General features: G+C 42.4%; 1 protein-coding gene across 2 annotated transcripts in view; it reads right to left on the bottom strand.

Annotated features, from left to right (window-relative positions):
- Positions 1-18,381, bottom strand: part of RNF128 (ring finger protein 128) — a 100,471-nt gene that overhangs the window by 53,077 nt on the left and 29,013 nt on the right. The window contains exon 1 of one of the 2 annotated variants that reach the window (XM_027089580.1): positions 6,006-6,692. The exons of the other annotated variant lie outside the window; for it this stretch is intronic. Coding sequence (XP_026945381.1) covers positions 6,006-6,498 — 493 coding nt within the window. The 5' untranslated portion in view covers positions 6,499-6,692. Of the gene's footprint in view, positions 1-6,005; positions 6,693-18,381 lie in introns of those variants that run through there. 2 annotated transcript variants of the gene reach the window in all.

Below are 18,381 nucleotides of genomic sequence, written 5' to 3'. Positions count from 1 at the left end.
TCTGTCATACAGAGTGAAGTAAGTCAGAAAGAGAAAGACAAATACCGTATGCTAACACATATATATGGAATTTAAGGGAAAAAATGTCATGAAGAACCTAGGGGTAAGACAGGAATAAAGACACAGACCTACTAGAGCATGGACTTGAGGATATGGGGAGGGGGAAGGGTAAGCTGTGACAAAGCGAGAGAGTGGCATGGACATATATACACTACCAAATGTAAACTAGATAGCTAGTGGGAAGCAGCCGCATAGCACAGGGAGATCAGCTCTGTGTGTTGTGACCGCCTGAGGGAGGGTGGGAGGGAGGGAGACGCAAGAGGGAAGAGATATGGGAACATATGTATATGTATAACTGATTCACTTTGTTATAAAGCAGAAACTAACACACCATTGTAAAGCAATTATACCCCAATAAAGATGTTTAAAAAACTGCAGAAAGTACTATAAGAGATGGTGTTCTACAGGAGATAAGAGAAGAGACTATTTTGTTTTTGGTGTGGGGGCTGTGGTGGGAAGAGGAAATGAAAGAATTACGAAAGGCTTCAAAGATGAGGAGGCATCTGTGCTGGGTTTTGAAGGATGGGTAAGGTTTTGACCAACAGAGCTGGTAAGAAAAGGGTATGTAGGCAAAAGCAGAAGTACGAGCAAAGGAATGATAATGGGAAAGAGTAGAGAACATGTTTAGGGATCAATATGAGACAAGAAATACATAAAGCTTCACAAGTAGGTTGGGACTAGATCATTAAGAGTCTTATATGCCATGCTGAGAAACATAGTCTCAAATTTATACGTAATGGGCTTTTGAGCAATGGCGTATGTGTGACCAGAGCTGTGTTCCGGTGGCCACGTGGAGGAAGAACCGAAGAGAAGAAGTGACTGGAGGCAGGGAGACCAAGGCTAAGTATTTGTTCCCATGAGAAGACACAGGAACTGAAAGCAGTGTAAAAACAATTGTGAGGAAGAAAGGAACATATGTGAGAAGATTGAACATATGTGAGAAGACTGAAATCAACTGGACGTGGCAGATATTTACTGGAGGCAGAGTGTTGGGGGCCTGGGTATGAATGCAAGGAAGAAAAGGTATGAGATGAGTATGTTAATAAAATAACAGAAATGAAACAAAAGAGAGGCAAGAGAAGCAAGAGACTGCTTAGGAAAGAGTTTCAAAGGAGTGGTCAACAATATCAAATACAGTACTGCAGAGAGATCAAAAAGGATGCACATGGAACAGATTCTGGAATGGTATTTTACGTTGGTAAATCATCACCACCCATTCTCTTCTCAACTTCTTTTGAGCCTATCATTCTACTAAAATAGGTTCTTTTTGATGTCAACTTACTAGGGGGCAAAAAAAAAAAAAAAAAAAAAACCAGCCAACAACAACAAAAAACCCAACAAAGAATAAAAACTAAATGTCAAGTGGTTGAGAAGGGATTGGGTGGTAATAAATCAGTGGAAAATCCTATTCCAAAGTCCTTGTGAATGGGAAGAAGATTGGTTACTTGAGGGATAAGCAGTTACTTGAGAAAAGAATGACAAACATAGGTGGGCCAAAAGATCATTTTCTGGTAAAACAGTCAGTCTACTCAACTTATTCCTAAAGGGTTACAGTCAGATGTCAGGTAATATGGACCTTGAAGTACTCTAGGCTATTCATTTTCAAATTGTATACCACCAACATACAAATCACTTTTCATTTTCTAAAATACATTTAACTATCTTAACTGTAATAAAGAAAAATTATAGTAGCTTCCTAAATGTCAGGCTCTATGCTAAACACTTTATCTGTAGTATCTCATTTAAACACTTTATCTGTAGTATCTCATTTAATCCCTTAACAGGTAAGTTTTTTTTAACATCTTTATTGAAGTATAATTGCTTTACAATGGTGTGTTAGTTTCTGCTTTATAACAAAGTGAATCAGTTATACATATACATATGTCCCCATATCTCTTCCCTCTTGCATCTCCCTCCCTCCCACTCTCCTTATCTCAGCCCTCTAGGTGGTCACAAAGCACCGAGCTGATCTCCCTGTGCTATGCGGCTGCTTCCCACTAGCTATCTATTTTACATTTGGTAGTGTATATATGTCCTCAGGTAAGTTTTTTATTATGCCCATCTTACACAGGAGAAAACTGAGACTTAGAGAAGTAAAATACTGGCCTAAGATTTTAAAGATATTAAGTGGCAGAGGGAGGGAGTTTGGGGTTAACATATACACACTACTATATATAAAACAGATAACCAACAAGGACCTACTGTATAGCACAGGGAACTATACTCAATATTTTACAATAACCTATGAGGGAAAAGAATCTATATATGTATATATATAACTGAATCACTGTGCTATACACCCGAAATTAACACAACATTGTAAATCAAGTATACTTCAATAAAAAAAAGAAAACCTAAAAAAAAAACCTGGTAGAGGCCATCTTCTTAATACACTCTAAGAGGTCTTTCAACAATGTATACAAGCAACTGTTTTATATAGCAAACTCTATCCCAGGGAAGACCACCAAATCACTAACTTAAATGGCTTGGTTCATTCACTTTTTTACAGCCCTCAGGAATAATGCTTCTCCTGCCATCCCTCTGAATATGTTTCAAGTTCTTGTAAATGCGTCATGGATTATGAAGGTGGAAGCTTTGCACAGGTCTTTCAATAAATTCATGCCTGCACATGTTGACTCAAGGAAAATTGTGTAAGGAAGTACTGACACCACTTCAACCTGTGGGCTGTGCTCAATTAGAAAGCATGCAAGGCTCAGGCTCATCTGCTTGGCGAAAGGAGACTAGTTAGTTGTGCAACAACAAGAACATGCATAACGTGTCTCATCGTGACAACCATACCTTTTAGACAGCTTTAGTGCTTACTCTGTTTTGGCTGCTTCTTATCTGATTTTCATATTTAAATAAGACATGAATAGTGATTAAACTGTGAAACCAAAATTTTCTCTGCATTTTATTCCCAGTTTCTGGATCCATTTGAATGAAAAATATCCAGAGACTGCAGGATCATCTGTTAATAAAAATCTGTCATTTAAAATTTTTTATATGTGTGAATCAGGATTTTCTGGAAGATAATATACAGAAATAAACTGCATGGATTGCTGCAAGCCTACAGCTACCCTCTGGGAAAATTTGGTATCCATAAAAATAGCCTGATTTTTTAAAAAAATAGTCTGATTTTCCTAATCGATTGCACTTATATAGTGGAGTTTCTCTCCAATACACAAAAGTTTTAAAGCTACTGTTCTAAACCAGTTAGTTCTGTTACTTGAAACAAATGGGTCTTCATGGTCGCAGGACTGTGATAGGTGGGTGTGGATGATCAACACGAACTCCAACAAAGGACAGACAATTCAAGCATAGGCCCCTGTGAGAGGGGGTGAAGAAAGGTTTTGTAAACAAAGACCACAGCAATGGCTTTTCCACATTTGGTGGCCCTTGTAGAATTCATGGCAATATATATTGTTAATCAACACATAAACTTCAGTCCTACCTCTTTGCCACTAAAATCCAAGAGAAATCGTTTTTGACCAGAGATTACAACAAACCCTGGGATTACTCTGAGGAATGAGCAAAGCAAACAACACAGCACTCTGCAAACAAATATTTAACAACATATGTGGATGAAATGCAAAGGGATTTTTCCCCTGTGTTGAAAAGTAGTTTCTCCAGGAGTTCAAGGAAGAAACGTGATTCCATTCCTCAAGTAACTAGCTAGTTATTTTAGCTAGTTAGCCTAAGTGTAACATTGCTACAGTCAGCATATCAGATAATAATACATTTTTAGCACCTCTTTTCTTTTCTTTTTTTTGCGGTACGTGGGCCTCTCACTGTTGTGGCCTCTCCCGTTGCAGAACACAGGCTCGGGACGCGCAGGCTCAGCGGCCATGGCTCACGGGCCCAGCCACTCTGCGGCATGTGGGATCCTCCCGGACCGGGGCACGAACCCGCAGATAATAATACATTTTTAAAGTATCAAAACACTTTTCTGAAAACTGAGACTCAGTAATGTTAAATAATCTGACCAAGGACACAAAGCTATTGTGTGGTAAATCCAGAATTTGATTCTCATTCTTGACTATAGTGCGTTTGCTTTTCCTAGTACACCATACTATCTCTCAATAAAGAATAAGTAAGATGTATGTAGAGTGCCTGGCACATAGTGGGAGCTCAACAAAATTAATTTTATTGTCCCCTAAATCTATCAGATAAATATAAGCTTATATACTTAACAGAAGTAGGATGAAAGCAGTCTAAATTGGAATTCTCTAAAGAGTACTCTTCAATTCCAAATCATCTGTGCAAATGAATCTCATTGGGAGGAAGCAAAGTCAAACCCTTGCATTCAGGTAGCCAGTTGAAATGTAAGGACTTTAAAATATACCAAGTCCTTATTCTTTGTTTCTATCAGCCTTTAAAAAGTAATTTCATTCTAATCAACGAATTATCAACCAAAAGAGATGCAGTTGCTCCTTTCTTTAATCAACATAAAATCTAAGAATCACAGCATTTTAGAGCTGGAAGGGAGTTCATCTAGTTCATTTTTTGTCACGATCTGCCAACCTGGCTTCCTCCTCCTGCCTCTATACTATCATTTGACCAGTGAGTAACTTGTACAAGGTTGTGAAGCTGGTAGAGGCAGAGAAGGGACTAAAAGAGCTAAAATCTCCTAAGTTCCAGTTCAGTGCTCTTTCCATTATACCACCCAGCCACGCAGTGCAAGTGCTCTCTAGACAGGGCCAGACATACTGTTTTAGGAAAAACACAGAATCTCCAGTAGCTAAACAAGCAGATTCATCTCTCCAACAACTCTGAAAAGCTGATCCTATCACCTAACCTTTACAGAGAAGGATGATGTGTTAAACTCTTTCCCATCATTATTTCATTTCATCCTCAAGGCAAACCTGTGGGAGTGGTTCATTCTTAGTTCTTTCCCATTTGATTGAGGGAATCCAGGCCAGACTTCAGATAAGTTGCTCAAGGTCACAGGACTAGTAAGCAATGGAGCCGGAATTTAACCAAGGTCTGACTTGAGGCCCAGCTCTCAACAACTATGATATACTGCTACTACTATTACGTGTCTCTGCCTTTTTCTCCCCCAATTTTTTTTTCTTTGTCTTTTGGGGCCTAGGATCACTATGTACATATGGTATGGACACCTAATCACAAATAGGGAGAAGGTTTCTGGAAGGATAACTGAAGAGGGAAAAACAGTAATCCACCTCATCTGTACAAATTTAAGACCTACCTGGATTACATTTTCCAAAGCCTAGGCCTTTGCTAGTCTCATGCAGAAACCTCTTCTTCTTTAATAACACTAATCACCTGTTTTGCCACTCAATATCCTAAATCAGATTTTTTCAAATGCAAAGGAAAGCACTGATACCAAAAATCACTTGGGACCTGAGACCCCTGGGCAGAGAAGAACCCAACAGCTGAGCAAAGTTTCCACCAAAACTGGAATGAGGTTAACAGGGCACAGTAACACAATCTTGTACCTGATACTAGGAAACATGCAGAGAAAACAGTGAGAGAGGAGGGAAAAAATCTGCTGCGGGCCTGAGGCTGTTAATCAGGACAAGACTGAGGAAGGGATTTCCAGGCAGGCTTCTCGGGTAGGCTTCTTCCCAGTCATTTCAAAGCCAATGCCCACCACCAACCAATTAATCCAATGCAAACCACCCTCGTGAAACAGCAGGAAAAGACGACGCAAAGAGCCCAAACAGTCCTTCTCGAGTTGCCAGCCTCCTCACTCTGTTTTCACCCTTTTTCACCAGAGAGGCAAATTCTAAAGGATTTTTCTGCCCAAACCCCCGACGCAGGGTGAATCTCGGGGAAGAGAGGACCCTGCCCTCACTCGATGGGGACAGAAAGGACACTCGTTTTCCTTCGGAGCAAGGGGATAGGGGGAAGATCACACTGAGGAAAATAAGGGAAAATGGCCTTGGCAGGGGTTTGATGGCGCGCAATTCGGTAGCGGCACTCACCCGGGTGAGACATGGGGATGACCTCATTGCGGGTCCCCGGGAAGTTAAAGATGACGGCTCCAGACGCCCCTCTCTCGTAAGCCAGATGGATCTTGTCTGCGAAGGTGCAACCCCCGCCGCGCTGGATGAGGGCCAACCAAGAGACTTGCACGCTGCTGCCCCAGTCCCCCGGGACCGTGGGCACCGTGAAATTCGTGTGCGGGTTACAGGCGTTCAGCGCCCCTGGTCCGTCGGGCGGTACCAGGACCCCAGCCACTGGCTCGAGCGGCGAATCCTGGCCGTACACGCCCTCCTCGCTCAGCTCCCACACGGTGCGGTTCACTCCGGTGTGCGGAACCCGCCAGGACACGTTGAGGTACGCGGTCCACACTGCTTCGGCTCCCCGGGAACCGGGGGCTTGCGGACTCAGAGCCAGCAGGAAGCACCAGGCCAGCAATCGGGAAAAGCCGCAGCCACCGCGGCAGGAGACCCCGGCCCCGGGCGGCGGCCCCATGGCGCGCGCGCTCTGCGCTTCCCTAGGGCCCCTGGCACGCGCCTTCCCGGCTCTCGGTGGGACCCCGGCCTTGGCCAGGTGCGCGCCAGGTGGGGAGGGGGCGGGGAGAGACTGGCACGCGCGGCAGGCTGGGTCGAAGCCGAGAGGCACGTAACGTCGCTGGAGATGTTGCCGCAGATGCAGCTCTTCGGAGCTTCAGTCCTCTCTGCTACTGCCTTGGCCGCGTCGGGCTCCGGGGCTTTAGCGTGAAGCTCCGCCCAGCCGACTGGGGGTGGAGGCGGCTGGGAGGGAGGAAAGGACACTGCGGGATCCGCCTTTTAAAAGGGTAACAGGGGGCTTCCCTGGTGGCGCAGTGGTTAAGAATCTGCCTGCCAATGCAGGGAACGGTGGTTCGAGCCCTGGTCCGGGAAGATCCCTCATGCCGCGGGGCAACCAACCCCGCGAGCTACAACTACTGAAGCCCGTGCTCCACAACAAGAGAAGCCACCACAATGAGAAGCCCGTGCACCACACCAAAGAACAAAAGCAGCCAAAATAAATAGACTAAATAAATTAAAAAAAAAGGGTAACAGGATGGGCAGGCATTAGAATAGGATCGGAGGCTGTGTGGTCAGGTGTGTCAAGTCGTTGTATGAAAAGTGGACAGGCGAGGAACTATGGAAACAGAGAACAGAAACGCTTGTTGGTAGGATTTGAGTCCCTTTTGAATTGCAAGAATATATTTTTCCCTCGTAACGTTTGCCTGCGGGGCATTTCTGGCTTAAGGTGCCAGAATGCGAAAGTACTTCTAAAAAGTGCAGATCTGAAATTTTAAACTTTTTCCTTTCCTTCTCTAAACAAGCGTCATACCTATGTATTTCCTTCTTACCCTTACCTCATACTAAATATACTGCATCAGATGCCCCTTCTAAAAGTAATCTTAGCCCTCGAAAAGGAATGACCATTTTCATACTCCTCAAAACTAAGCCTCTTTTCTTCCATTTTCCGCAAACCAGACTTACCCAAACAGATATGTCTGCGCCATTCACGACCTCAACAATCTTTCTCCATCTCCCACTAACTAAAAAAGAGCCTGACTCACCTTGACAATTCACTCACAGCACTATTGCGTTAAGATTTCTCCTTACTTTAAGTGTACAATTTTTTATCTACCCTGTCAGTTGTTACATTTAGTAGGTGCTCAATAAATATGCATAGATTAAACTGAATTAATACTTCTGGTGTCTGACAGTTATGGATAACTTTTGGCCTTGGGGAAATTACTTCTCTGTGCCACAGTTTCCTCATCATCTGTAAAATGGGGATAATAATAGTACCTACCCCATAGAGTAGTCTATATGATTAAATGAGTTCATACATATAAAGCACTTAGAACAGTGCTTAGCAGAGTGTAAAAATTATATCTGTTAAATACTATTATTATTAAACAGATTCAGGGACCCAATACTTTTAAAATAATATTAAGGTTGTTACTTTGAGGTAATAATCAGAGAAAGTAATGTTCAGGATGTTTACTTTTAGCCATTTTTTTCAGTTCAAATAAATATAATTTACTTTATCCAGCCCAACATTTGTTAAATTCCTAATCAATCATTCCACTCCCCTGGCCCAACATTTATTTAATCAATATTATTTGCAAAGATTAAGCATGGGACAATCCTGCACGTGATGCTCTTATGGCTTGAGAGAAACCTACCGGAAAATTAACACCATAACCAAGCAGCACCTAGAATCCAAATGAATGGGCAATTTTGTGAAACATGAATCGTAGGTGTTGAAAGGGACTTAGAGGTCAAGGGAGGTATATGGGACCAATAGCATGGCACCCCCAACTACTGATGATGTTAATCTCTTAGATAAAAATTACCTAGGGGAAAATAAAAGGGTAGCATCTGTCATCTAAAGAAATGGTACGGGACTTCCCTGGTGGCGAAGTGGTTAAGAATCTGCGTGCCAATGCAGGGGACACGGGTTCGAGCCCTGGTCCGGGAAGATCCCACATGTCGCAGAGCAACTAAGCCCGTGTGCCACAACTACTGAGCCTGCGCTCTAGAGCCTGCGAGCCACAACTACTGAGCCCACGTGCCACAACTACTGAAGCCCATGTGCCTAGAGCCCGTGCTCCGCAATAAGAGAAGCCACAGCAATGAGAAGCCCCACTGCGACAAAGAGTAGCCCCTGCTCACTGCAACTAGAGAAAGCCCGCACGCAGCAACGAAGACCCAACGTAGCCAAAAATAAATAAATTTATATATAAAAAAGAAATGGTACAGTTCCAGAAATTGTCTGAAATTGCTGGTGAAGAACACTCAATATTCAATCAATATTACCTGCATGATTTGGACTTCCCTGGCGGTCCAGTGGCGGTCCAGTCCACCCGCACTTCCAATGCAGGGTGTGTGGGTTTGATCCCTGGTCGGGGAACTAAGATCCCACATGCCGCGCTGTGCGGCAGAAAATATATACATATAAAACCTGCATGACAGTCAACTATGTTGTACTTTGAAGAAACAATGTGTTTAAAAGAAAAGAGATCTTTTATAAGATATTTACAAAAATGAAGTTTGGAGAGACATTTGTTAATATTCATTCTTTCTTAAATATTTATTGCAATCTACTATATGCCAATCATGGGCTAAGCATTGGGTTAAAACAAAATAAGACATTAACTCTGCTCTCAAAAAGCTCATAAATTACCTTTGATGAGACAAACAAGCTGATAATTGTAATATATATATAGAGAGAGTGCTGATGTATATAGTATAAGAGCTACACTAGAGGTATGCATAGGGCAGTAGTGGGTGTTAGGGAAGAGGAACTAACCCAGACTGGTAAGTAAGAAAAAGCTTCCCAGAGGAGGTTACACCTGTGCTGACTTTGAGAGTGTTAGCCTTTCTAGACAGAGAACAATACAAGAAAAGGCACTGAGGCATGAAACTGAAAATGTTGAGAAACAACAAATACTACAGGCTCTATAAACACCAAGTGTTTGGAACCCAGAGTACAAGAGATAAAGTTATAGAGGGACAAAGGGGTCAGTTCTTGAGAGTCCTTTGGGTAAAGCTAAGGAGTTTGGACTTAATCCAAAAGCAAGGAGTAATATAATCAGGGTTTAAGCAGGGAGTAATAAAATCAGATCTGAATTTTAGTGATCATTATGCTTCTCTGTGAATAAAAATTGGAGGAGACAAGAGTAGAAGCAGGGAGCCCAGATACAGGATTGTTGGCAGTGCTCCAGGTGAGAAATGAAGGTGGCTTGGACTAAATTGGTAGTGGAGATAAAGAGAAATGGACAGATTGGTAATGTATTTTGGATATAGAATCAACAGGACTTGTTTGGAGGATGAATGAGAGGGAAGAGTTAGGGATTGCTCTGAAGCTTTTGGCTTGGAAGACTGAATGGCATTTAATTAGGAGGAGGGTTTTAAATGTGTAGAGTGGGTAGGAGGAGAAATGAGTTCAGTTTAGACAAGTTGAATTCAAGGTACCCATGATGTAACTAGGTAGAACTGTCCAGCAGGTAGTTGGATTTTCTGATTACTGAACACCTACTAAGCTCAAGACACTTGAGAGGTGCAGGTATACAGAGACAAACGAAACAGTCCCTGCCCTCAAGGAGTTCATAGTTTAGTAGGAAAGTCAAAGAGGCAAACACACAATAACAGTATAGTGTAATACATGTTATCACTGAGAAGAGCATAGGGTGCTATGGCAACATGGGCGTGGCTCTCTGCGAACAAATAGAGCTAATCAAGAAAAAAGAAAGTAAGGATATTCAGGCATAGGCAATAGGCAATACATGAGAACACCAGCGAACATTCAGGGAACTAACATTCAATAGTTAGGCATGTCTCGGGGAGCAAAGGGGGAGCCCAGGGGAGTGAAGCAGGTCAAGTGGGTTATGCCAGAACATGAACAGTTTAGAAATCTATGTTAAAGAGTGTGGGCTCAATGCACATGTGCACACACAGATACATAAAGTAAATATGGCAAAATGATAACAATTGTTGAATCTAGATGGTGGGTATATAGGTGCTCGCTGTAATATTTTTCAACTTTTCTCTATATTTTAAACTTTTTGTAATGATGAGTTTAGGTTGTGAATTTATATTGAAATCAGTGGATCAAACAAATGATAGTATCGACCTAGGCTTACATAGATAATCTGGATTGTATGAGGGCAAGACAGGAGGCAGAGAGACTGTTATGGAGGCTAACACCCTCAGCACTATCTGGAGGTCTAGACCAGTAGTGGAGATGAAGGTATCAGACTATCATAGCTTGATGACATGAACCATTAAAATCATCCTATGAACTCCCCTTGCTATGAGCTCCTCCTCACCAAGCAACCTTCTTTTCATCATTTAGCTCCTCCTGTAAATATGCCTACAGGGAGGTAATTCTCTGATCAGCAAACACTAGTATCTGTTCCACTGGAAGTTATACTTCTCATAATAAATTAATCAGTTGGCATTCTGGCTTATATACTGGTCTCGTGAATTTGTTTAATTGTGAGTCAGTCCCCAGGAGCCCAGGCTCTGCCAATACTACCAATCAAATTTCAAAGCTTACAAAGCTAAGAACCAGACTGTAGATCATGACTGCATCAGAGTGCTCCTACTTTATGGAGCCTTGTCCGGGTAACTCTCTGGCTTTCCCTAACCATATCCCTCTGTCTCACTGTGATTTCTCTTCAAACTGCAACAGAGCCTCGCTACTAAGGATGACATCTGTTGATCGGAAGCATCAGCACTGTCAGCAAGCTCATGAGAAATGAAGAATCTCAGGTCCCACCCAGACTTGCTGAATCAGAACCTGCATTTAAACAAGATTCCCAGGTGATTTGTATGTAAATATAAGTTTGAGAAGCCCTGAGTATCCTGAGGGTAGCCAGCACTCAGCCTCTGCTTGAACACTCCCAGTGTCAGAGCTTACTACCTCACAAAGCATCGCATCCTGAGTAGTACTGCGCTTTTCTTATTGGAAGGTTCATGGAAATGCAGTGTGATTTTGCTTCAGTCTTTCCTCTTCCTCCCACCTAACTCTTCCAACCCCAGGTCCCCAGAGTTTCCATGCTATTCCCCAGCTGTAATATCACCACTCCACCAGGGCCTTTGCTGTGAGCAGTTTCCTGGTACCAGACTTCACCTTATTCCTGACCCTCAAACCAAATTTACCAGGTCCTAAATGTATTCCTTCAGAGCCCTGCTGTCCCTAAGGCTAATAACAGCTATTGTTCATTGAGCATTTACTATGTTCTTTACATGCATTCTCTCATTAAATTCTCACAACCATCTATTATTATCCCCATTTTCAGAAGAGGAAACTGGCTCAGAGAGAATTAGCAACCCCCTAAGCTCATACAGCTAGTAACAGAATCAGGATTCCAATGCACTTCTGACTCTGAGTATTAATAGCCGATAATGACTCAGTATCTTCCCTTTAGAGAGTGGTATTTGCATTCTAACATTGCCTTATACCCAAGAAGGAAAGTTCATGTGAAATGTTTCTTGCATGCATTTCAGGCACTGTGACCAGTGACAGAGATATATTTGGGCCAGGAGGCTTTTTGAATTCCTCAAATCCTACCACAAAGGCTAGCCTTGCCAAATATTTATATCAGCAACACTGAACTGAAAGTTGCCCTAAGCAGTGCACTATCTAATGATGAACTGGTAAACAGAGCAGCATCCTGCAGAAGCAACAGCAGGGTACCACCATGGCCGATTAAGTTTCCGATCATACTGAGTTTCTGCGGTGGTGCAGAGATGGGCCATAGTGTTCAGCCTTTAATATGTCTGCAGGAAATGAGACACCACATCTGGCTTCTTACCATTAAATGGTAAAGCACCATCTGAGACAACTAGTGTCCTGGCATCAAAGCGATGATGTGGCCACACAGCTGGACAATATAGGTGTAGAGAATGAATGACAACAAATTTCCACTCAAGGCAGTTGCCCCTTGTATAGCAAGAAGATGACGGTGGTGTGGAGAGAGAGAGCAGCCAAACAAAACAGAACAAAAAGCCCCAAATGTGATGCTGCAGCATACTTTCAAATACTGTACTGTTACTTGCAAATGCAGGTAAACCTCAGTCAGCTCAAGTGGGTATACAACTATTAGAAAACAGGGGATTTTTTTTTTTTTTTTTTTTTTTGGCGGTACGCGGGCCTCTCACTGTTGTGGCCTCTTCCGTTGCGGAGCACAGGCTCCGGACGCGCGCAGGCTCAGCGGCCATGGCTCACGGGCCCAGCCGCTCCGCGGCATGTGGGATCTTCCTGGACCGGGGCACGAACCCACGTTCCCTGCATCGGCAGGCGGACTCTCAACCACTGTGCCACCAGGGAAGCCCAAAAAACAGGGGATATTTTTAAACAAAGATTTCATGCACTCGAAGAAAAGACAGAATTTCAGAGAGGGGCTTTACAACAGTAGGTGTGCTATATCTGAAACTAAGAACAGTCTTATACCTGTAACAGAAATAGCTACCATTGAGAACCTGCTAGGGGCCAGATACTTTACACCCATGAGATAAGTATTATATGCTACATCTTACAGAAGAAGCAACGTGCGCTCAGGTTAAGTAACTTGCTGAGGGCACCCATTAGGGAATAACCTAATGATTGGATTAGAATTTGACCCAACATCTTAGTACAAAACTACACTCTTCTCCTTATGCAACATTCCACTCCTTATAACACTACCTTCCAAAGTAGAGGTAGGAAGGAAACATATTTATTGAGAACTTACTATGTGCCAGACACTGTATGTGTATTAATTATATCATTTGATTCTTACAACAAGTAATAAAAGCCCATTATTTTCAGATGAGGAAAATGAGGCTCAGAAAGGTGAAGTATCTTGCCAAAGGTCACACAGCTAGTAAGTGGCAGAGTTGGAATTCACATGGGAGCATATCGGACTCCAAATTCTATACCATTTTCACTCTGCTGTACTACCTCTCCACACACGTAGTAAGGATATTATTACAAGGTGGAAAGATTCGGTGTTTTTCAACCAGATATGGTAACACATTTAACCTACTAAGAACCCCTCATCAGGGTGCCCTGATTTCTTGCTGAGCAGCCCTGGAAATCCTAGATAACAGAGATTATGAAAGTACATTTTGTCAAGTGCTTCATCATCATTTATAAATGTCTACATCTTCAGTTGTACACACTCACTCCCATGCATGTGTGGAGTGGAATGCCTGAACGTGTGTTATGTGTGGAAAGGGTGTTTTTTGTCCACTGACGAAAACTGGTACAGAAAGGAATTGTACTGATAAGGATAATGCAGAAAATTTAAGCTGCGTCAAGTTGATTGCTATTGAGGGATCAGATTAGCTATCTTGAGTTTGGGGAGATGATTGAGGGGATCCCAGATTGCTAAAAAGGGATAAGAGTAGGGAAGGGCCCAAGGCATGGGAGGGCAGCAATGGCTCCAGGGGAAAGTTGGGCAGGGGAGGTGCTTGGAGGGAAAGATGGACATGAGTGATTTTTACCCTCGCCTGCAGTATCAGGACAACCTACTTGGGAAATTAATCTGTTCTCATGCAGTCTCCTCTCTCCTTTTATTTTTTTTTTAGGTTTCTAGTAAGATGAAAACTTTCAAAGAACTAAATTTGCGTCCACAAGAGATTTATGTATATTAAAAGAAAGAAAAACAATTGCTTGGGGAAAATGGGAAAAAAATGTTTTTAATGAATTGTGCCCTACAGATATGGCCACATATTTGAGGTTTACTTCCAATCCGTTTGTGCTACTCAGTAGACTAGATCCACAGAACTCCCTCATTCCAGTCTCTGTTGTTATTTTTAATTTTTCCATTGACTGGTTATGTGACACCAAGGAAGTTTCTCTTTCTTCTTTCTCAGCTACAAAATAGGGATAATAATAATGGGAAATTGTGCAGATATATATTGAACCACTTAGTGTTCCTTTAGATTAAAGCCTACCAAATCAGCTAGTGTAGCTAAAATAAATATCTATGATTTTGCCACTGCCTAGGACAAATGACAGAATCGCTGTAGAAGGGAGTGGGCCTCGCAGGCATGGATAAGATCAGTTTACTAAATTAGGGAGGGGTTAAGTTCTTTAAAATGCACGTGGGCAGTAAGCTTTTTTTTAGCCTACAGACAGAATGGGATTCCTTTCTAATAGGAGCCTAATTTGATAATTCCTAGTAAAGCTGGGGCTTCTGAAAAGCAGTTTAAGAATAAACATAGTGGGCTTCCTTGGTGGCACAGTGGTTAAGAATCTGCCTGCCAATGCAGGGGACACGGGTTCGAGCCCTGGCCCAGGAAGATCCCACATACTGCAGAGCAACTAAGCTCCTACGCCACAACTACTGAGCCTGCGCTCTAGAGCCTGTGAGCCACAACTACTGAGCCCACGTGCCACAACTACTGAAGTCCGCGCGCCTATAGCCCGTGCTCTGCAACGAGAGAAGCCACAGCAATGAGAAGCCCGTGCACTGCAACAAAGAGTAGCCCTCGCTCGCCACAACTAGAGAAAGTCCACGTGCAGCAACAAAGACCAAGTGCAGCCAAAAATAAATAAATAAAATAAATAAATTAATTAAATATCATAAAAAAAGAATAAACATAGTTATATTGTAGCACATAATCACAATCACCTACTGAGGCCAAGGTATACTCTTTTTTTTTTAGAGTAGAAACTTTATTTTATTTATTATTTTTTAAAGTTTTATTTATTTTTTGGCTGTGTTGGGTCTTTGTTGCTGCGCGTGGGCTTCCTCTAGTTATGGTGAGCGGGGGCTACTCTTCATTGTGGTGCGTGGGCTTCTCATTGCAGTGGCTTCTCATTGCAGAGCACAGGCTCCAGGTGGGCGGGCTTCAGTAGTTGCAGCATGTGGGCTCAGTAGTTGTGGCTCATGGGCTCTAGAGAGCAGGCTCAGTAGTTGTGGCGCACAGGCTTAGTTGCTCTGCAGCATGTGGGATCTTCCCGGACCAGGGATCAAACCTGTGTCCCCTACATTGGCAGGCGGATTCCTAACCACTGTGCCACTCGAGAAGTCCCAAGGTTTACTCTTAGGAAGCTAAAGTCAGCCTGAGTGTGGGCAAAGGCAGCCTTTGTATTCCAAGGGGCAAAGTCAAAACTTCACAGCTGCCAACTATATGCATTAGGATTAGTTGCTGCTGGCCAGGGCTCAAAATCGATCAAAAACTTGGAGTAAACAAGTATCTGGCAATAAGTGACCAGGTACTAGCAAACAGTTGAGACAACTGAAATTAGCTGGCCTCCCACTCATGATTCACATAGTAATTAAGTTCTGTCACACCAGAATTAGATGTGTCATGGTTATGTTGGTCTCAGGAAACGGGCAAGAGACAAGCGGGCCTTCAACAATAGGGTATTTTATGGGCTTCCCTGGTGGTGCAGTGGTTAGGAATCTGTCTGCCAATACAGGGGACACGGGTTTGAGCTCTGGTCCGGAAAGATCCCACATGCCGCTGAGCAACTAAGCCTGTGTGCCAGAACTACTGAGCCTGTGCTCTGGAGCCCACGAGCCCCAACTACTGAAGCCCGCACACCTAGAGCCCACGCTCCACAACAACAGAAGCCACCGCAATGAGAAGCCCGTGCAACACAAGGAAGAGTAGCCCCCGCTCGCCGCAACTAGAGGAAGCCCACACGCAGCAATGAAGACCCAATGCAGCCAAAAATAAAAATAAATAAAATAAATTTTAAAAAACAAACAAAAAAACCCAAAAGGGTATTTTGTGGTTACAAAAATTACTTTGGTTTGACTTCACCACAAATCATGCAGTATAAAGTATAGGAACTTTAATGAGGAAAAACACTAATGGAATCATCAAAAGGAAAAAATGTCCAGATCCACTGAACCACAGCACACTCAGGAATCCATAAAATCACTTCTCCCTTAGCTGCCAATCTTCCGATTAGCAGAGGGTGGGTATACTCTTTTCTAAGTTGTCTCTATGTAACTTTGTGTGCAGATAGGATCAGTATACTTCAGGTCCTTCAGAACAAACTAGTTTGGACACAGAAGTCAACAACTGCTTAATATTCTAGATGCTGTCAGCTCTGGAGCCACAGAAAGCCTTTTAGCAGAGGCAATGAAGTGGCTCAGCAATGTTTGCTTTTTGTGGGGGGAAAAAAAGAGAGAGGGAGCAGACATTGAAAGCCTGAAGCTCCTGTTTGTTTGAAGAAGAGTTTGTCAACTTTACCTTCAATAATCCCACCAGTTCATTAAATGTTTTCCTTTTGTTGAGGCGGTTATGGTTGAGGTGTTTACAGACCCGATGAGAGCATATGTTTGGGCCCTACAAGGTGTTTAGGGCTCAATACCATGATGGTTTTAGGACCTTCTGTTTGTTTGGATTCAAGGCAGTATGAAAACTTTTCAGCACACACATTCCAAGAATCAGGCTGTCTTATATCAGTGCCTTCAGTTATGCCCTCATAAGGCATTTTCAGCAGAGGTTTTCAAGTTCCGAGACAGGTGGAACAGTCAATTGCTTAAGGGTAGTATACTGGAACAAAGTAGATTTATAACGCCTGCTGTTACCCAGCCTTTTTTTTTTTTTTAACAGAATCTTAGCCCTGTCACTGCAAGTTGTGTTATGTAGCAGTGAACAAGCAAAGAAGAAACAGACTTTCTGGGAAAAAAATGTGCTAAACTAATCCCACCTGATAACTGCAATCAGTATTTGAATTTAGGGAAAAAAAATGTTTTTACTAACCTCGACCCTCTGGGCCATCCGACATACAAAATGATAAGCAATAAGCATCACTGGGCATACAGGACTTATAATTTTCTCTTTTCGAGTTTCGGTGATTTAAAAGAAAATTCACACATTCTCTAATTTATTCATTAGGATAATAAACATTTTTTAGAGCTTCTAATATCTACAAAGTCTTATGATAGTTGCAACAAGGTCCCTCCATTTAGTATCTTAGTCTACTGGGGGTAAATTTTACCAAGGAAAATTTTGTGAGCCCTCTCTGTTTTTGCCTATGTGAATCTAGATTATAAGCAATACAAGCTTTAGTTGAAAGCCTAGTCTAATCTCAATTGCCTACTAATGGGGAAGAGAAGTGATACTAATTTTCTCTCAGATTATTGTAAATAGCCTTCTAATTGATTTCCCTGCTTTTAGTCTCTCCCTCACTCCAAGTCATCCTTCATATTACTGCCATTTATACTTTTGAAAACATAGCTATGATTATGTCATTTCTCACTGTATATTGAACAGAATAGAAATTTCTAAGCTTTGATGGCTAGGATCTCAACAATCTAGGTCCATCTGACCACTGTCTCCTTTATACCTCCACTGTCTCTGACATATATGTGTATTATATATAGTATCTTCCATGCTATGCTGCATTTATTTACTTACATATCTCCTCCGTCAGAGACTGAGTTCCTTGAGAGGAGGGACCATGTATTTTTCTTCTTTGTAGCCCCTGCTCTTAGCCTGGCACATTAGAGTACATTTGAAAAACAGTAAGTGGACGGCAAGAACTGGAGGGCAGGCTGGTTGGTTTGCTGGCTAGCTGGTATGATTTTTTTTCTACTGTGTTTGTTAAGGTATAATTTACATACAATAAACGTTTTTTAGTGTACAGTTCCATAAACTTTGACAAATATTCAATATATAGTCATGTAGCCACTACCACTATCAAGATATAGAACAGTTTCATCACCCCCAAAATTCCACATACTATGCCTTTATAGTCAAAGCCCCCCACCTCCTTAACCCTTGGCAACTCTTCATCTGTTTTCTGTCCCTATGGTTTTGCCTTTTCTAGAATGTCATATAAATGGAATCACTCAGTATGTAGGTTTTTTTGTGTCTGACTTCTTTCACTTAGTAAAATGCATTTGAGATTCAT

This window comes from Aethalodelphis obliquidens, unplaced genomic scaffold, assembly GCF_003676395.1.
Source record: "Aethalodelphis obliquidens isolate GAN/ISIS:26980383/991018 unplaced genomic scaffold, ASM367639v1 scaffold66, whole genome shotgun sequence".
NCBI lineage: Eukaryota > Metazoa > Chordata > Mammalia > Artiodactyla > Delphinidae > Aethalodelphis > Aethalodelphis obliquidens.
Note: the sequence above shows the minus strand (reverse complement) of the source record. Positions and strands in the feature narration are given on the sequence as shown.